Raw genomic sequence first — 16,540 nt, 5'->3', positions numbered from 1 at the left:
ACTGGTTTCCTTGTGGACTGGGACTCTGGGAACATGCTAATTCCAAATTCTCCCAGGAGAGAAGTAGTATGGCTGGGCATAGGGCTTAGTGGTAGAGCACAGAGCACCGACTTGCTTAAGCCGCAGAACCCTGGCTTTGAGAGTGGGGTTGGAGCTTGAGATTCCCTACAGCTGGTGATGTGAGGTGAGTATAGACTACATCCAGTCCTCTGTCCACGCTGACCACTCTACAGAAGGAACTGACAACACTACCTCCCTGTAGGCACACAGAGACAGGGCCTGCTGTCATCACTCAGGACTGCCCTTCTGCAGGCTTACAGCCACAGCAAGCAGGAGGTGTCCCCACTGAGGGGCCACAGGAAAGAGGGAATGCACCAGGGGGACCTAGCCTAGAGAAGAGAGTTGTGAGGAATACAATAAAGCACCCAGGAAGAAAACCCTCAAGCCAAGAGGGTGTGATCTCTCAGCAGCACCGGTGCAGGAGCGCCTAAGTGGAGCCCCCCAAAAGAAGCATCCAGCTGCCATAGATGCACAAGAAACAGGAAATAGAGCAGAACAAATGCAAGGAAAGCAGCAATACTGGTGATAAAGCCACAGGCTGGAGATGTTGTTTAGTGGTTAGGAGCACTGGCTGCCCTTGCAGAAGACCCTTGAGTTCAGTTCTCAGCATCCACATAGCAGCTCACAACTGCCTGTAACTCCAGCTCCAGGATGTCCTTTTCTGGCCTCTGTGGGCATTCACATGGTACACATATAAACACGCAGGCAAGCCAGGCGTTGGTGGCGCATGCCTTTAATTCCAGCAATTGAGAGGCAGAGGCGGGCAGATCTCTGTGAGTTTGAGGCCAGCCTGGACTACAGAGTGAGTGCCATGATAGGTTCCAAAGCTACACAGAGAAACCCTGTCACGAAAAACAACAAGAAAGAAAGGAAGGAAGGAAGGAAGGAAGGAAGGAGAAAAAGAAAAATGCAGGCAAACACTCATACTCACAAAATAAAAATAAATAATCTTTGAAAAACTACATTCACTGTAACTGGAAGATTCAGTCTTCAAACTGAAGAGTTTTGTAGGTAGATAGGAAGGAAGGCAGATCAGAGCACCTCGTCAGCCATAAGCTCCTGAGAACATATTTACAGACAACCAAATATTTGAAAAAGAAAAAAATCTAAAATTTCTTCAAATTTGAGGGTATGCTCTGATCCTGTTACCAGTTGCTTCATAAGAATCCACTATATAACTAGGTGACTTCAGAGTCCCATGAGGTGGCTCAGAGGGTAAGAGTGCTTGCTGTCAAGAACGAGAACCTGAGTTCGATCCCAGAGACCCACAGGGAAGCTGGAGAGAACCAACTTTGCAACTTGTCCTGGGACCTCCACATGAATGCTATGGCACACATGTATACTACACCCTAAATAGATAAATAATAAATAAATAAATGTGAAAAGAAACAGTGACTTCAAATGGCCTTTATTTCTTTCATCATTAAGGTGACAACATTCCAAGGCAGAGGTACTGGAATGCCTCTTGTTTTCTCCCCTGGAGGAGGAGTGCTATGTCTTAATTGACCAAAGAGATGGGGGAGGGGCCAAAAAGGATGAACTTTCTGTGGTGCCCTGTCTTCTGGATACTAGTCCTGTTCATGAGGCTGAAGCCTCATGGCTCCATCAGCTCCCAAGGCCACACGTCTTTAATGACATAGAGTTGGGTACTGATGTTCAGGAAAACACAGACACCCCTGCAGTGACATCTAGAAAAAGTGCAACTACAGAGAAAAGTTGGGGCGGTGGCAAGGGAGAGGGCAATCAGGATCCTGGACTTTTAGGGCAGGGAACCTGTTCTGTGAGTTCTTAATACTGATGGATTCTTGTCATTATGCAGTTGTCAAACCTCGCAGAATGTTCAACACTAAGACCAAAGCCTAATGCAAACTGTGGTTCTTTAGTTAATGCCCTATCTATACTGGCCATCAACCATAACAATAATGTAGCATTGAAGTTACCTATACACACACCCTGATAGGGCACGGTCACCCATGTCAAGCTAGATTTGCTATTTAATACTCCCAGCTTTTAAAAATGAAGTGCAGGGCTGGAGAGATGTTTCAGCGATTAAAAACACCTGTTGCTTTGTTACCAGCCCCCACATGGTGTTTCATAACTATTTCTAACTACAATTCCAGGAGATCTGATGCCTTCTTCTGACCTCTGTGGGCACCAGGCACCCACGTGGTGCATATACATACATGCAAGCAAAACACTCGTACACATAAAAATAAATGTTAAACAGTGTAAAAAAATGGCATTGTATATTTAGCAGCCATGGCTGTGTCTGGAAAGAGAGATTCAGGATTTGTTTCTGAAAGAGATATAATCTATATTTCTTACACATTTGATGTTTTGGGAGCTATATACTTTTCTATCCTTAATAAATAAAAATAGCCCAACAAAAAAGGGAACATGCGAGAGGATAGAAACTGTATATAGATGTTGTTATGGATAGGCTGGATGCTGATTATGAACCATACTTGGGGTAGTGGGCACAGGTGGGTCCTCTGAAGTGTACAGGAAGCAAGAGAAGAGTGCCCCGCTCCACCCTCTCACCCCGGACCCCCACTGTAGAGGGGTCGGGTGCAGATTTGGACAGAGACCAGAAGCAGAGCTGGGATATGGGCCCACATCCTTCATCCCTTGCTGACCCTATAGCAGGCTCTGGAGTTCAGAAGACTTCAGCCAATCAGTGACCACACCTGCCTGCCCTTAAGCCCTGCTGCTCTCTGTGGAGACTCTGAAGTCAGGGAGGGCAGATGAATGGATAACAGGCCCTCGGTTGGTACATTAAGAAAGACATATCTCTACGGTGAGGAATGCTAAGTTCTAGAGCACTGCTGGGGTCACTCTTGTGTCTCAGGGAGCCTGCAGCTTCCTCTACTGTGAATGAAGGGAAGAAGTGGTGGTCAGGTTGTAGGAGCTTGATAGTGAAGGTGTGTGCTCAGTGCCGTGTGCAGTCCATGTGTTCTCCGTGAAGCTCCAGAAACCCTTGTCTTGTTGGAGAGAGGCAAAGCTTCTCTTAGCACTTCTTTAATCCCAGCACTCAGGAGGTGGAGGCAGAAGCATCTCTGAGTCCAAGATCAGCCTGGTCTACATAGTCTATGTAGTGAGTTCAAGGACAGCCAGAGCTACATAGTGAGACCCTGTCTCAACAAAACAAAACAAAATAAAATATAAACAAAAGAAGAAGCTTGTTTTAGACATCCTGAAGACAGTAGGGTTGTTGCACAACTTGATGTCCCCATAGGCAGTTTGTGGTGGGAAGATTTAATGAGGTTGGTCTTTTCTACCTTCTGTCCCCCATCAGGGCAACGTCTTGCTTGCCTGCGAGAGTGAAGACGGAACTGGCCTGAGTGTTGAGGGTCGGCTTGTAAGAGGAAGGAACTGAAGACAAATTGAGGACCTGGTGTTCCAAGGCTCAGTAGAGCAGACTTGGCTTTGGGCTGTCCTGCAGGCAGGAAGTGGGAGGCAAATTATGGGAAGTTGTGCAGATCTGCCAGAACACAGGCCTGGGTCCTGGCAGGGAAGAATCAGCCCTTCCATTGAGAACTCTGATGAAAAGTATAATCAGAGAAGTCTTTAAAGGGGCAAGGCACAGCCGAGTAAAGGTCTCTTTGCTTTCCTCAGTCTGAACAGCCCACTTGGTGGGGCCTGCAGACAACCAGGCTGTGGGACGAGGACTTCCTGACAGAAACTGACTTCCAGAGCAGGGAAGCATCCACCCAGAAAGGTGCCAGGCATCCCTTGGCCTCCTGGCTTTCCATTCACTGCCCAGGTCTCCAGGGTTCTAGGAACTCCCAGCCAGGGGTATGGTGCACGTGCACCATACAGAAAGACTGCTGAGTGAGCGCTCCACTTAATCCTCACTTCACGAGCCACCAGCCCAATCTGGGTGTCACACATCTTTTCCTTATGAAATGAGGGCACCGTTTCACTTGTGAAGCTGGTGGGTGGATCCCCCACGACCCCACGCTTTATTTAGTCAGAATTTGAGCTCAACTCCCCGCTGGGGCTGACGTTGGCTTTTCCTCCCGCACAAAGGGACCTGGCATTTCGAAGCTTTTTTAGCCTATCTGGCAAGCCACCGCCCCCTTGTCCCCCACTCTGCCATCTCCAAAGATTCCTCACCCCCTCCCTTCCCTATGCTTAGCCTCTGGGCTGCCACGCCCTTAGCATTTGGAAGAAACAGAGAGGATCCCGGCGCCTGTGACATCCATGAGGCGCCAGAAGCCGCAGGTAGAAGAGTCTAAGCTCTTCTTAAGGCGCTGCAGAGTCCAGATGGCCGCGGCCATCAATCCAGAAGCAACGCAGGCCGGAGCGCTCCCTGGCGGGCGGGCAGGGTACCCGCGGCCACACCCACCGCCATTCCCTCCCTCCTGGTCACGGAAGGCAGATCCAGCTCGCAGCTGCTCAGTTCCTGGGACGACTGAGCTGGCAAAGGGAGATGCTGAGGGTTCCGGTGGCAGGAACTGGGGCCCTGGGACGCCGTTTCAGGCCGCCCAGGAAATGCCTGCTCTGCCGTCCCGCGGAGTCGGGGGTGGGGGGAAGCCACCAGAAAGGAGGCTGGTCACAGGCTTAGCTGGCAGAGGCAGCTGCTAGACCAGCAGAACTGAGCCTTGGATGGAAGCTCGGGAACGTGTTCTGCCGGAATCTTGGCTCAAGTCAATCCTTTTAGAAAGTTTGGGGTCACAACAGGTTGCTAGGAACAGGACAAGGGGAAAGAGGGCAATGACCACCACTGTCCTGCAGATTAGAACCGCTCTCCAGGCCCTGGGTACGCGCCCCCATTAGGTAATCATAAATAAAGCAACCCAAATAAAACATAGACCTCACAGGTGGGCTGAAGTTGAATTCTCTCCTTAACATATTTTCCAAAGGGTAAACATCGTGGGTAAGTTTATTGGAGGTCAATCTTTTCTTCCGGTTTTGGCGGTGACTCTTGGTGGATGCCCAGGGGCGACAGATGAGGAAAGGGGGTCCATCTGGGCTCTCAGTTAGCTTGGCTTTTAGTTCTGTCCAGGAGCAAACCTCCGGTCTCGTATTTGCGGCCGTAAGGCTATGCAGGAGATGACATCTGCTGAGGCTCTGGTTGAGAGAAGCGGCGGCTGGCACAGGAGTAACTCCCAAAGGCTCCAGGACCGCTCCTGAAGAGCCTAGAGGCCAAAGGGCCAAAGTGTCACTCGCCGACTGCAACTTGATGGCGCTGCCATTCTGACCCCGCCCACTCTCTGACCTTGGGTGGCAGATGCCCTGGCGAGGCGCAAGGGGAGAAGTCCCCTATTGTTTTCTGCAGTGGGACTCCGTGAGCCAGGCTGCAACTTAGCCCTAGGGCTCCACACTGTTGGCAATTTCCGACGCCCACGTCTTTGCTTCCACTTGCTGCCTTCCTCCTTCCACCCCCGGAAAAAAAGAGACTCCAAATATATCCGGCGGCCTCGATTTGTAATCGCTCACTTGCTCAGTTAATGGCCTTTGCTAACCCACAGGACAGGGACCATTTTTATTCACACTCAGTCAGGCCTGAAGGGAGCCACGTGGGAATTACAATTCACCACTCACAAATCAGCGACTTCCTTCCCATCTAAACAACGAGAATTTGAAAACGCTCCCTTCGGAGACACCGATGATGTTTCGCTCTCAATCTCAAAACAAAAAAAGTCGGGTTAGTGCTCACAAATTCGTGTGTTCCCTGTATTATAAGTTTAAAATAAAATGAAATTGACTGATTAAAAATGAGAGCGATTAAATCACTTCAAAGAACAAACATCTTAGCGATGGCGGCGGGTGGGGTGGGGTGGGGTAGGGTGGGGTGGGGGGGACGACGACACACAGCCCTGGGAATTCTAACTGCTGCAATAAACGAGAAGAAAGAAAAGTGTTCTCCGACCAAATGCCCCCCACCCCACTCCGCGCAGCAGTTTTGTGGGAAAGTGGCTTGGGCTCGAGCTAGATACAAAGGGATGTCTAACGAGCATAGAAGAAGCGCATAGTGGTGACTGCTCTGTCATTTGTTTCCTCTTTGGTCATTGCTATGGCTAGGATGCACTTTCAAATCCGAGGTGCTCAACTCAAACTCACTTTCTCAGCTTGGTCCCAGTGGCCGGAAGCCCGACTGTGTGGCAGCGGCAAGAACTCCGGAGGCTTGGGGACATTTATTCCGGAAGGGAAAGTATGTGCTCTGGTTACCTGCACATTGGTCCCAGATAGCTGGGCGGGGGTGTGGGGGTGGAGGATAAGATCTGTTAGACTTCGCCCGCCCCTGCCCACCGGGAAGAGCAGTGCTCTGGTAGCCGCAGAGTGAGTCACCTCCTGGGCCTCCTTGGCCCGCGCGGGGGTCGGAAAGAATGAAAATTCTGCCCCGGAACCGCACGCAGCTTGGCGTTGGAGGCCTGTTGGCCTTGTGGAGAGTGGGTTCCAGGCACTGAAAGGCCCCAACTTCAGCATCCCTACCTTCCTAACTCTGAACTTCTGCGTAGGAATTTGGCACTACCGAGCACTAGCGCCCGGGTTCCTGCACCAGCGCTGACAGTTTCTACGAAGACCTCGTCCCCGCCACTCCCTTGGACAAAGGTGCGAAATTAGGAAGAATTTCACTATTAAATAAGTGCTACTCACTACTCGTGGATGTGCCTCATATTGACATTTGACTTAAAAAAAAAAAAGGTTACTGGAGAAAAACGCCTAAGAATCAATGTCATAGGTCAGAAAACCAAATAATTTCCTAAGCGGGGCAGATACTGGCGTTATTGTTTATTTAAGAGAAAGGGAAGTTAGAGTATTTATCAAATTAGTGTTGCCAAGGAACAGATACCCATATAAAACCTCCTACATGCGACTTAAAGTTTCAGCTAAGGTCTTACAATTAAGCAGACCACTTCCCTCCCCAGTCCTTTCAAGACAGTTTGGAAAGCACTACGTAGAGTTTAGTCTATCCCGGTTAACCCGCAAGCCCAAGGAGACCGCTCTCAACAAATATTAAAATAGGCTGGGGAAAAGGTTGTCAGTGACTTTCGCCCAGATTTTCCTAGCTTAAACTTCCTAAATCGGCGTCTGTTGGGGCCCTCCCCTGTTGTTGCTTGATATATGTCGGGTTGGCTTTCCCTCTTCCATCCCAATCTCTGCTCTGCAACTCTTACAGTCAGGTACCGGATGGCGGAACTCTTGGATGGGGACTGCACAAGACGACTACAGCCAAGGCTGGCTCTAGGATCGAGTGCAGAAAAGCGCGCGTGTACAGGGGAGCGCCACTCAACTGGGTGGGACCTCTTCCAGCGCTGGGTCACTCCAGCATCTTCACTATCTGCTCCTGTCACCAGCCGGTGGCCCTGCCTCCCCAAGCCCGCCCCTTGGGTTCTGAAGCCAATAGTAACCCCAGACTGCTCTCCCCCCCTTTCCGAGCCCTTTCCACACCCCCACGTTCCTAGAGACGATTGGATGTTTCGACTTGGTGAAGCTCTGACATTTGCATGCTGCTCGCGGTTCCTGGTAGGTAGCGCGGCCCGTCACTCGGAAGGCCGGGACCGCCCACTCCACCTCAGTGCGGAGCTCTCTTCCTGCGCAGTTCTCCTCCGCAGCCTCTGCGGGCAAGCGCCGGGGCTGCTCTCAATCTCCTGGCTGCAAGGAGGCAGCCCCGGCGAGCTGCCGTGCGCCCCGTCCAGAGTATCCGGGGTACGGGGTACAGCATCCTCCGCAGCGCGTCTACCCGCAGTTCCCGCCGCCCGGACTTTGCATTCCAGTGCCGGGTTCTGGTGGGCAACATGTCAAGAGTCGTCGCTGCTGCAGCTGCCGCCGCCACCCGGGGAAGAGCCGCAGCCTCGGCAGCCGCGCGCACACGAGGGCAATAAACCGAATCCCTCGGGCGCAGAACGGCAGGGGACCGTCCCGGTGCTCTCGGCTCCGGCAGGACTCGAGCCATGTGCTGAGCCATGCCCCTGGCCGCGCCCGCGGGCCGCGCATGGGGCAGCGCCTGAGCGGCGGCCGGTCCTGCCTCGATGTCCCGGGCCGGCTCCTGCCACAGCCGCCGCCGCCCCCGCCGCCGGTGAGGAGGAAGCTCGCGCTGCTCTTCGCCATGCTCTGCATCTGGCTCTACATGTTCCTGTACTCGTGCGCCGGCTCTTGCACTGCCGCGCCCGGCCTGCTGCTCCTGGGCTCGGGATCCCGCGCTGCTCATGCTCAGCCTGCTCTGGTCACAGCTCCGAATGAGACATCCCCTAAGATGCCTTTTCGGGGGCCGCCGGCCAACTCACTGGCTGTAGGCAAGGATAAGACAGTAGTCGCCAGGAGCCAGGAGGAGCAGAGTCCGGAGGTACCGGACTCCCCCAGCCCCATCTCCAGCTTCTTCAGCGGCTCCGGGAGCAAGCAGCTGCCGCAGGCCATCATCATCGGCGTGAAGAAGGGTGGCACGAGGGCGCTACTGGAGTTCCTGCGCGTGCACCCCGACGTGCGCGCCGTGGGCGCCGAGCCCCACTTCTTCGACCGCAGCTACCACAAGGGCCTCGCCTGGTACCGGTAAGTTTCTTTTCCAGGGACCGCTGCACTGGCCGCGATCCCGACCGTGAGCCCCCACAGAGCCGATAATCGTCAGGTGGGGAGGGTACAACTTAGGGCAATCGAAGGAGGGCAGGGACCGAAGAGCGAATTCACCTTGCGGGTGGGCGGTGGCAGAGAATCCCGGTGCACCAGGCTAGGCTGTGACAGCAACTTACAGAAACTTGTAGCGGGGCGCGGTGGCTCCGCTGCGCGCTAGAATCATTCAGGCGACCTGGCTGCAAAGACACCGGGCAGCTACTGGGAAAGTGCCAGAGGAACCGTCTACCCTCCAGCGGTGGCAATATCCCACTCGAATAACTCGGCTAGGATTTTGTTGTCGTTCTCGCAGCCCGGGACCTGGGAAGGAGTGCTGTGGCAGTGTTGTGCGCCTCTGGGTCGCAGCCTCCTCCATACACCAACCGCTAGAGTCGCTTCTGTTGCCCAGATGCGGAGAAGGGCGCAGGCTAAGGCACCGCGCCAAGGCCGCCTCGAGTCTGTTAACTTTTTGTTACAATTCTCCTTGTTACCGGAACCCGAAGGGGTCTGATCCGCTTGGCTAGCGAGCCCCTTGTGTTTGGGAGGGTGGCGAGGTGGCTGCGCGGCTTTGCTGGCTGCGGCGCGCCGGGCGTGGAGCTGTGCTGGTCCCTGTCGGGCAAAGGCGAGCACTGCAGCCCGCAGCCACTTCGAAGGCTTCTGGGCGCCCTAGGAGCTACCGGTGCGTTGCTCCTCCCGGGTCTCTGAGCGGAGAGAGCTGGGCAAGTCCTCGAGTTTCCGCGGACCTAGTACATGTCCAGGCTCAAAGGAGATCCCTGGACCATTGATTGAGAAATGGGGGTTGCCTCGAGGTCGTGGCTTCCGGATGTGAGTCCAGTTCCAAAGGGACCCAGACTCCGGGGTCACAATCCCGACCTCTGCCCACTGCATCCCATGTTGCTGGTCTGGTGTGAGCTGCTGGAGGGGGTCACACCCCAGTCTCCGGAAACCCGGTCGGGTCCCCAGACCCTTAGGTCACCACCCAGCCTTTGCGTCTCCCACGAGTTTTTTTCCAGCCCCAATTACTTTCAAAGAGGGTCACGACTTTCGAAAACAAGGAGAGACACGAACCGAACCCCGCTGTCTGCCTCAACCATACTTTCCAGGACCCTGATGGTATAGCGAATAAAAGGGCCTGACCCCCGAGGATTAAAGCAGCTTCTTTCCCAGCCTCGCTAGCCCCCTCCCCTTTGTCCTTTATGGTTTTTTTGTTTGTTTGTTTTTTTGTGAGGAGTTGCCCAAGTCTCGAGATTTGAGCCATCTGTGACGGCTGCCCTTCTCGCCGTTCCCAGGACACTGCGGGTTAAGAATGGGGACTCAGATACAACGCCCCGGTTCACACGTCCGGTGGGACTGGGTGCTCTTATCGGGCTCTGGGGATAACACGGATTCTGGGTGGGCCCAGAAGGACAAATACTTCGGTGTGGCCAGGTGCAGTTTACCCTGGGGGCCTCGCTTAAGCTTAGGCTATTGTCGTCGACGTGTTAATATTGCCTCTATCCCACTGTCCTCCCCATACACACCCTGCTACTGGGATAATGTTCCGAGGACCTGGTGGCAGGCTAATGATTAGAACCATTTCTGGCAGAGCGGAGCCCCAGGCAGCCCGGGCCTTTTTGGTCAGACCCACTTGAGGCCGGGCTGGGAAGAACTGGCAGGCGAAGCACTGCACCCTTGAGGGTTTTAGAGGCACCTGGGGCAGGAGGTGGAAATCCCCACTGGAAGATTGAAGCGGAGGCGGAGGTGGCTGCCTCCACCTGCCACCGCCCTTGGGGCGCTGGAGGCCCTGGCTGCGCTCGGATGGCGGAGAGCGCAGCCCAAGAGCGTGGCGGGGACCATAGACCCGAAGCCGCAATGTCAGCAGCCTCCGAGACGCGCGCGCGAACCACCCGGCTCAACCAGGCCACGGTGGACTAGGGTCCTCTTCCTTCTGAAGCCACCGGGAGGCACAGGCCCCAAGGCGGGTAACCTGGTAGATCTAACTGCCATGGCTCAAGTATACTGAACGCGGCCTTCCTGGGCTGTCCCACCAGGGATCAGCGTGCCAGCAGTTACTGAATATTTTCTTGAAGGAATAAAACATTTAAAATGCTGTTTACTTAAAATCTGTAAATCATTTTAGACTGTTCTGGGTGTCTGGGCCAATGTAAGGACTTCACGATTAATTTGAAAGCAACTCTGAAACTTTAAATCTAAAAAGCGTCGGAGACGCTGACCCGGAGCGCTGGCTGCACTTAGGCCAACTGGAGTCCACCAGGCTCATAGGGCTGCGCTCCAAATCAGGCCTTCAGGGTCCCTCCTGCTCTGTCCAGAGATAGGCCAGCTCTGGAGAACAGCATAAATAATAATTAACCAGAGTTGCAAGGCAGAATCATGTTTAAAACAAGTACTCAAAAGGCAGAGTGTGAGTGAGGAGAGGCCTTTTTAAAGGCACTTGAGACAAAAGAGGAGGGGGGTGGAATGGGTGGTTGAGTTCTGGGGTCAGCGGGCAATCGGTTGTAGAATGAGGTCGTGGCTGTGTCTGAGCGAGTTTCATGGGTTAATACACAGCCCCGCCAGGGACCTAACCAGTGACCCAGGGCCTAGTAGATTTTCCTGGATACCAGCGAATTTGCGGTCCTTATATCTCCCTACCAAGAAATCATCAGCCAATGGGTGACCCAGACTCCTGGGAGGCCAGAACCTGCAGAGGTGGTAGCTCGGAGCTGATTGCATTACCACCCGGACATGGGGGGGGGGGTTCTTTACAGCGCCAAGTTTGCAAAAATCACAAAGCTAATGCGAGCTAGTTCCAGCCTCTGACTGCTTGAGTCGCAATTTGTACAAGAGTTCTGGGCTGACCTTCCAGTTCATACCTCGGGTTCTCTCTATCACCCTTCAAACTCGGCGAGTGCCCGATGGTGATGTCTAAGAGGATATGGGGCTATCTGTTGGCCTTTTCCCTCACGCGGGGGTGTGGTGTCTTGAGAGTTTAGGGGCTAGGGAATCAGGAACTTAAAACCCTCAGGTGGAGCAAATTTCCAAACCGCTTGGTACCCGGATTTAAACTGGAGAAATATTAATGATACTTTTTTTTTAAAATTCTTCTTGATGCGGCTTAAGGTTTTGTGTATTTCCACAAATTTGGTGGCCCAACTTTAAGAATTAACTTAGTCCTTGTTTGATTGTCATTGCTCTACAGAGTTTACAGTGGCAGGGACTCCTTTCACAGACTGGCTTCCCTTTCAATTTCGGTTGTACAAAATAAGATGGCACTTCTGCTGTGGCCGCCCCCTACACCCACCCCACCCTCGTGTGTGTGTGTGTGTGTGTGTGTGTGTGTGTGTGTGTGTGTGTGTGTGTGGTTTAATGATGTTATAGTTAAACTATACTAAATGTTTGTGCCAGGCAAAAGTGTTTCATACATTCCTGTTTCATGCGTTTGGTTAGCTAGTTTAATCCTCATTACCATTCCATAAAATGGATACTTTGACAGGAGAGAAAACACAGGCACAGAGATGTTAATCAACTTGCTCAATGTCTCACAGCTAGAAAGTGGCAGAGGTCTTATTCCAGAGGTGGTCATTCTGTGCCAGGCTCCCTGATTTTAGTGACCAAAACATGCCGTTAGTCATGTGTAATTATTCAAAATGATTTCTGTTCTAATAGAGTTTGAGGGTTTCCTTCCCACCTCCAGTTCCTCCACCCACACTGTGCAGAGTGCCCACTTTGTCATTTATCTTAAAGCCTTTCAAATACTGGGACAGTTGACTTGGAACCATCCTGCACTGGTTTCTAACTAGATGAGGACAATCATACTATTCTGGCACTTTTATTTCTCTGCACAGGACAGCTAGAATCAAAGGAGTCATTAAAATGACAAAAATATCCCTCAAGTATAGTGGCTGAGAAAACAGCCAGTGTCTCCCGGAGGAAGTGGTTTATTCAATACCATTTGCCCTTTCCAGGCTGGGAGGCCCAGGTTAAGTGACACGTTCTCAAGCTCCTTGGAATTAATTTGTTCACTTAAGAAGATAGAATGATTCCAAGTCAAGAAGGACACAGAGATGACTTTGTGCTTATTAATCAAAAACTCTGAGATTTTCCTGGAGATCCTAAAATCCAGTAATAAATGTCTCTGAGGCAGCTGAAAAATAGTAATTTCCTGTATATTTTTAGCTGATCTCCCACCTCCATACGCCTAGTCTGTTTCTAAAAACTTGGTGCTCAACCCTATTTCTGACTTCACTGGAGGCTAAGATCTCACCAGGGATAATCTGTTTCTAAATAATTGCACTTCCTCAATCCTGGAATTTAAGCCAAGCATGAGGCTCACTTCTAGGCTGCTGGGAGAAGGTCAGACATCTCCATCGAGATGCAACAATTTGAAATACAAACCATTATATTAGAACGCTGTCACGATTTACCAGCAAGACAGTGTAGCATGTGTTGAGCTCTGTTTTTAATTAGGCCCCTAAATTATACCATAAAATGGTTGATTAATCTTTTACAAGTTGGGGGGGAAATATAACATAAATTAACCTAATCATAAGTATTTTCCCAGATGCTGAGTTAATAAAATTGTCAATATTTAATAGCTGCCTATTAGTTTTAGATAAATAAAATGCCAAAATATATGAATTAAATTACACTTATTATCTTCCAAATGGTATGTTATTATCCAGCAGGTCTGTGAAAATTAGTTTGCAGCCCATATCATAAGAGACATTCTTAAAAGATAGGCTACTACAGCAAATAAGAGTTAAATGCTGACCACATTAGATTTTGCATTTTAAGGATATCCTTATTTAAAAAGCAGTAGTTTAATGTACACTAGTAATGATGAGATGTATTTTCCCAGTCAGCAATATCCTGTTTGCCACTGCCAAGTGATCTTACACAGTTTCCATTTTTCTGAATTTTTTATGTTTTGAAAAATCAGTATGTCGCTAATTCTCATTCTAAATATGCGTGCATCAGTTTAATCCCTTCAGGTTAAGGGAGACTATGAGACATGAGATTTCCTTCTACAAAATTTCTATTTCCATCACTGGAATTATTTACAATTGAAAGTTTACTAGGAAATAAACTTTTTTTTTTCATGTCAAACAAAAACAACTGGCAGCTCTCTTACATCAGAGGTGGTGTGTTTACATGATATCAGAACTGAAGCCCAGGACCAAGACAGCTTGCCCACTGCTCTGGGTCTCTTCAGGTGCTTGGTGTTCTGGCTTTATGAACACGGAAGTTAAACTGATCCATAGAAGCACAGAATGCCCATGCTACAGGCACAGCACAAGGACAGCTTCTAGGGTTATGAAGAGAGTTTCAATAGGGCTCTAGATTTCCTGTAACGGGACTACTCCAGAGAGTAACAGAAACTTCAGGGCAGGGCTGGTGGAAGAGACTTGATTCCCCCAAGTATGTGGCACAATGTCAAAGTTAATGAGAGCATAGCCTGCCTTCCTCAAGTGACAAGAAAGAAGAAATGGGATACCAGTATCATCGAAGACTAATAGGCCAGAAAACTTCTTTTTATCTAAATTGTTACCCTGTAAGGGCTGTCTTATTCTATGTTCTCAGACTATCTAACCTCAAATAAAACTGCTATTTGTGCACATCAGGCTATGTCTTTTTCTTGTCCAGAGATGGGGGAGGTTATCTTTGAGGAGCAATCATTTTCTTAGTAACTTGATAGTAAATTCCATTTTAGCCAAGAGGCTACAAGTTACAATATCCCCAGTATTTGAGAAACCTCACAGCACAGTTTTGAGCCAGAAGAGAGGCTATTTAAAACTCTATCATATCTATTGAAAAGTCTTTAATGTGTGCACTTCACACATTTTGCTGTCCTTTGACAAATATTTTAAAAAACAGCTTAAGCTACCGAGTCACTCAAAAAACTTCACTGTGACATGTAAGAAACATACATAAATGAACCTGTACCCCTCCCTTTTTGCCCCACAAAGTTATTAAGTTCTGTGGTACAGCGGGGAGAATCCAATTAACAATAATGGATTATATAACAGAATAGGACAAACTTGTATATCCCCCACCACGAAGAAATGATAAAAGCTTAAGGTGATGGATATGCTAATGACCCTAGTGTATACAGGAATTAAGACATCACATTCAGCCTCATGACTTCATACAAATGTTGCCAGTCAAAAACCAAATGTAAAAGTTTAGTGTGTAGCCATGGAAATAGACACGATTAAAGTCCTTTGATGAAGAGGAGTTCACATTTCTCCATATTTAAAAGGACACGAAGTACGTTGTTAGAAGGAAACATTTTCTTTGGAAGCAGGGCAGATGTATACAGTGAGCACTCTGTTAACATCAGGTCTCTGGCACTTCAGCCCATCCAGACTGCTTTGAACCTCCTTGGGTGAGACCTTAACCATTCCATGTATGTTTTTCCGCGACTTAATGGGGTGTAGGACCCACCCATCGGCCCCAACACACACACACACACACACACACACACACACACACACACACACACACACACACACCACACACACACACACACACACACACACACACACACACACACACACACACACACACACACACACACACACACACACACACACACACACACACACACACACACACGCTTTTAAGATGGTTCTGAGCACTGAGACTTGAGGGTAGCCAGTTTAGAGTGAAAACTGATCGGGGAGGAGCCGAGAGAAGCCGTTTTCCACGCCCTCTCCTGATCTAAAGGGAGGAACCGCTGCCCCCTTTCCAGGCTTGGTGACATTAGTGTGCAATAGGGTCCACTCCGGATGGCTGCTGCCACGCGTGCGCTTCTGGCGGGTCCTCACCTGTGGGGCTGAGCCGGGCGGAGCTGCCTCGGCCGGCTCTGCTTGGTCGGGAGGGCTGCCCAGAGACCAATGGCGTCGAGTCTGTATGGAGGCCCGCCCACGGGCTTTCTCTGAGAGATCCTCTGGCTGTCTGCCCAATTCTAGCTCTTGTTAGCCTTGCTTCGCTGTGTAACTGACAGCATTGGACTCACCTGCTCTGCAGGGTCAGCCTTTAGGACACCGGCCAGCAAGCGTTCAGTGAAAACTAACTTCATTTTGGCGTGAGGAGAGAGGAGGAGTTGCTTGTTCATTGCTGCAAATGGCGCTGAAAAAAAAATATCAAGATTCAGCCCATTCTTGCTCTAAAGTGCAGTCTCTCTCTGGAAGAGAGGAAGGCTGGAAGGCTGACACAGTCAGAGACACGGATCCCTGCTGACCCCTCCCAGGGCCTTCTGGAAGCCGGTCCTGGTTCAGCCCAGCCCTTTTGGCTTGCTATTTGGCTAGTCTCTGGAGCCCTCCCATATGATTGTTCCAGAGGCTCCAGGCATTTAGCATATGCCAGCTCCGCCACTTAACACAGATACACAAAGAAGAAACATCCTGTTTCCACCCATGAGCTTCGCAGAAGCCCCAAGCGGGCGGGTGGGTGGGTGGGTGTGTACCAGAGGAAGCAGAGCAAAGCTTGATTCCGAGACAGGCTCCAGTCAAGTCACCCAGGCTGACCTTTATTTTGAGGACCTGGCTACTGAGTAGGTTGGGTTAGAGGTGTGTGCCACCAGGCTCAATGAATAATGAATGTGCTCTTATAAATCGTATTTACTGCCCCCCCCACCCCGCACTGAACTAACAAGGGCATATTTATTGAGCAGTTGCCTTAAAAAGATAGACTTCATTTTCTGGAGCAGTTTTAGGTTCACAACAGAAGCAAGTGTGAAGCCCAGAGATTCCCCAATGTGTCCTCACTTCTACACATCATTCTTCTAAGACCTATTCTCCACCAAGGAGTGCATTTTTTACAATGGGTGAGCCTGTGCTGGTTTGAATAAGGGCCTTGCTACCACCCTGGCTTTTTATAGGAGCTCGATAGCCTGTGAACATGCTGCCAGTGTTGAGGATGGGAACTGCATTCGGCAGGTCAGATC

General features: G+C 50.5%; 1 protein-coding gene across 1 annotated transcript in view; it reads left to right on the top strand.

Moving 5' to 3' along the window:
* The first annotated feature begins 8,002 nt into the window (after window positions 1-8,002).
* LOC113836797 (heparan sulfate glucosamine 3-O-sulfotransferase 3B1) overlaps window positions 8,003-16,540 on the top strand; it is a 33,503-nt gene continuing 24,965 nt past the window's right edge. The window contains exon 1 of the mRNA XM_027427154.2: window positions 8,003-8,556. Within this exon, the coding sequence (XP_027282955.1) occupies window positions 8,003-8,556 (554 nt within the window). The remainder of the gene's footprint in view (window positions 8,557-16,540) is intronic.

The sequence above is a fragment of the Cricetulus griseus genome, chromosome 7, assembly GCF_003668045.3.
Source record: "Cricetulus griseus strain 17A/GY chromosome 7, alternate assembly CriGri-PICRH-1.0, whole genome shotgun sequence".
NCBI lineage: Eukaryota > Metazoa > Chordata > Mammalia > Rodentia > Cricetidae > Cricetulus > Cricetulus griseus.
The sequence above is the reverse complement of the archived record's forward strand: the minus strand, read 5'-3'. Positions and strand labels throughout refer to the sequence as shown.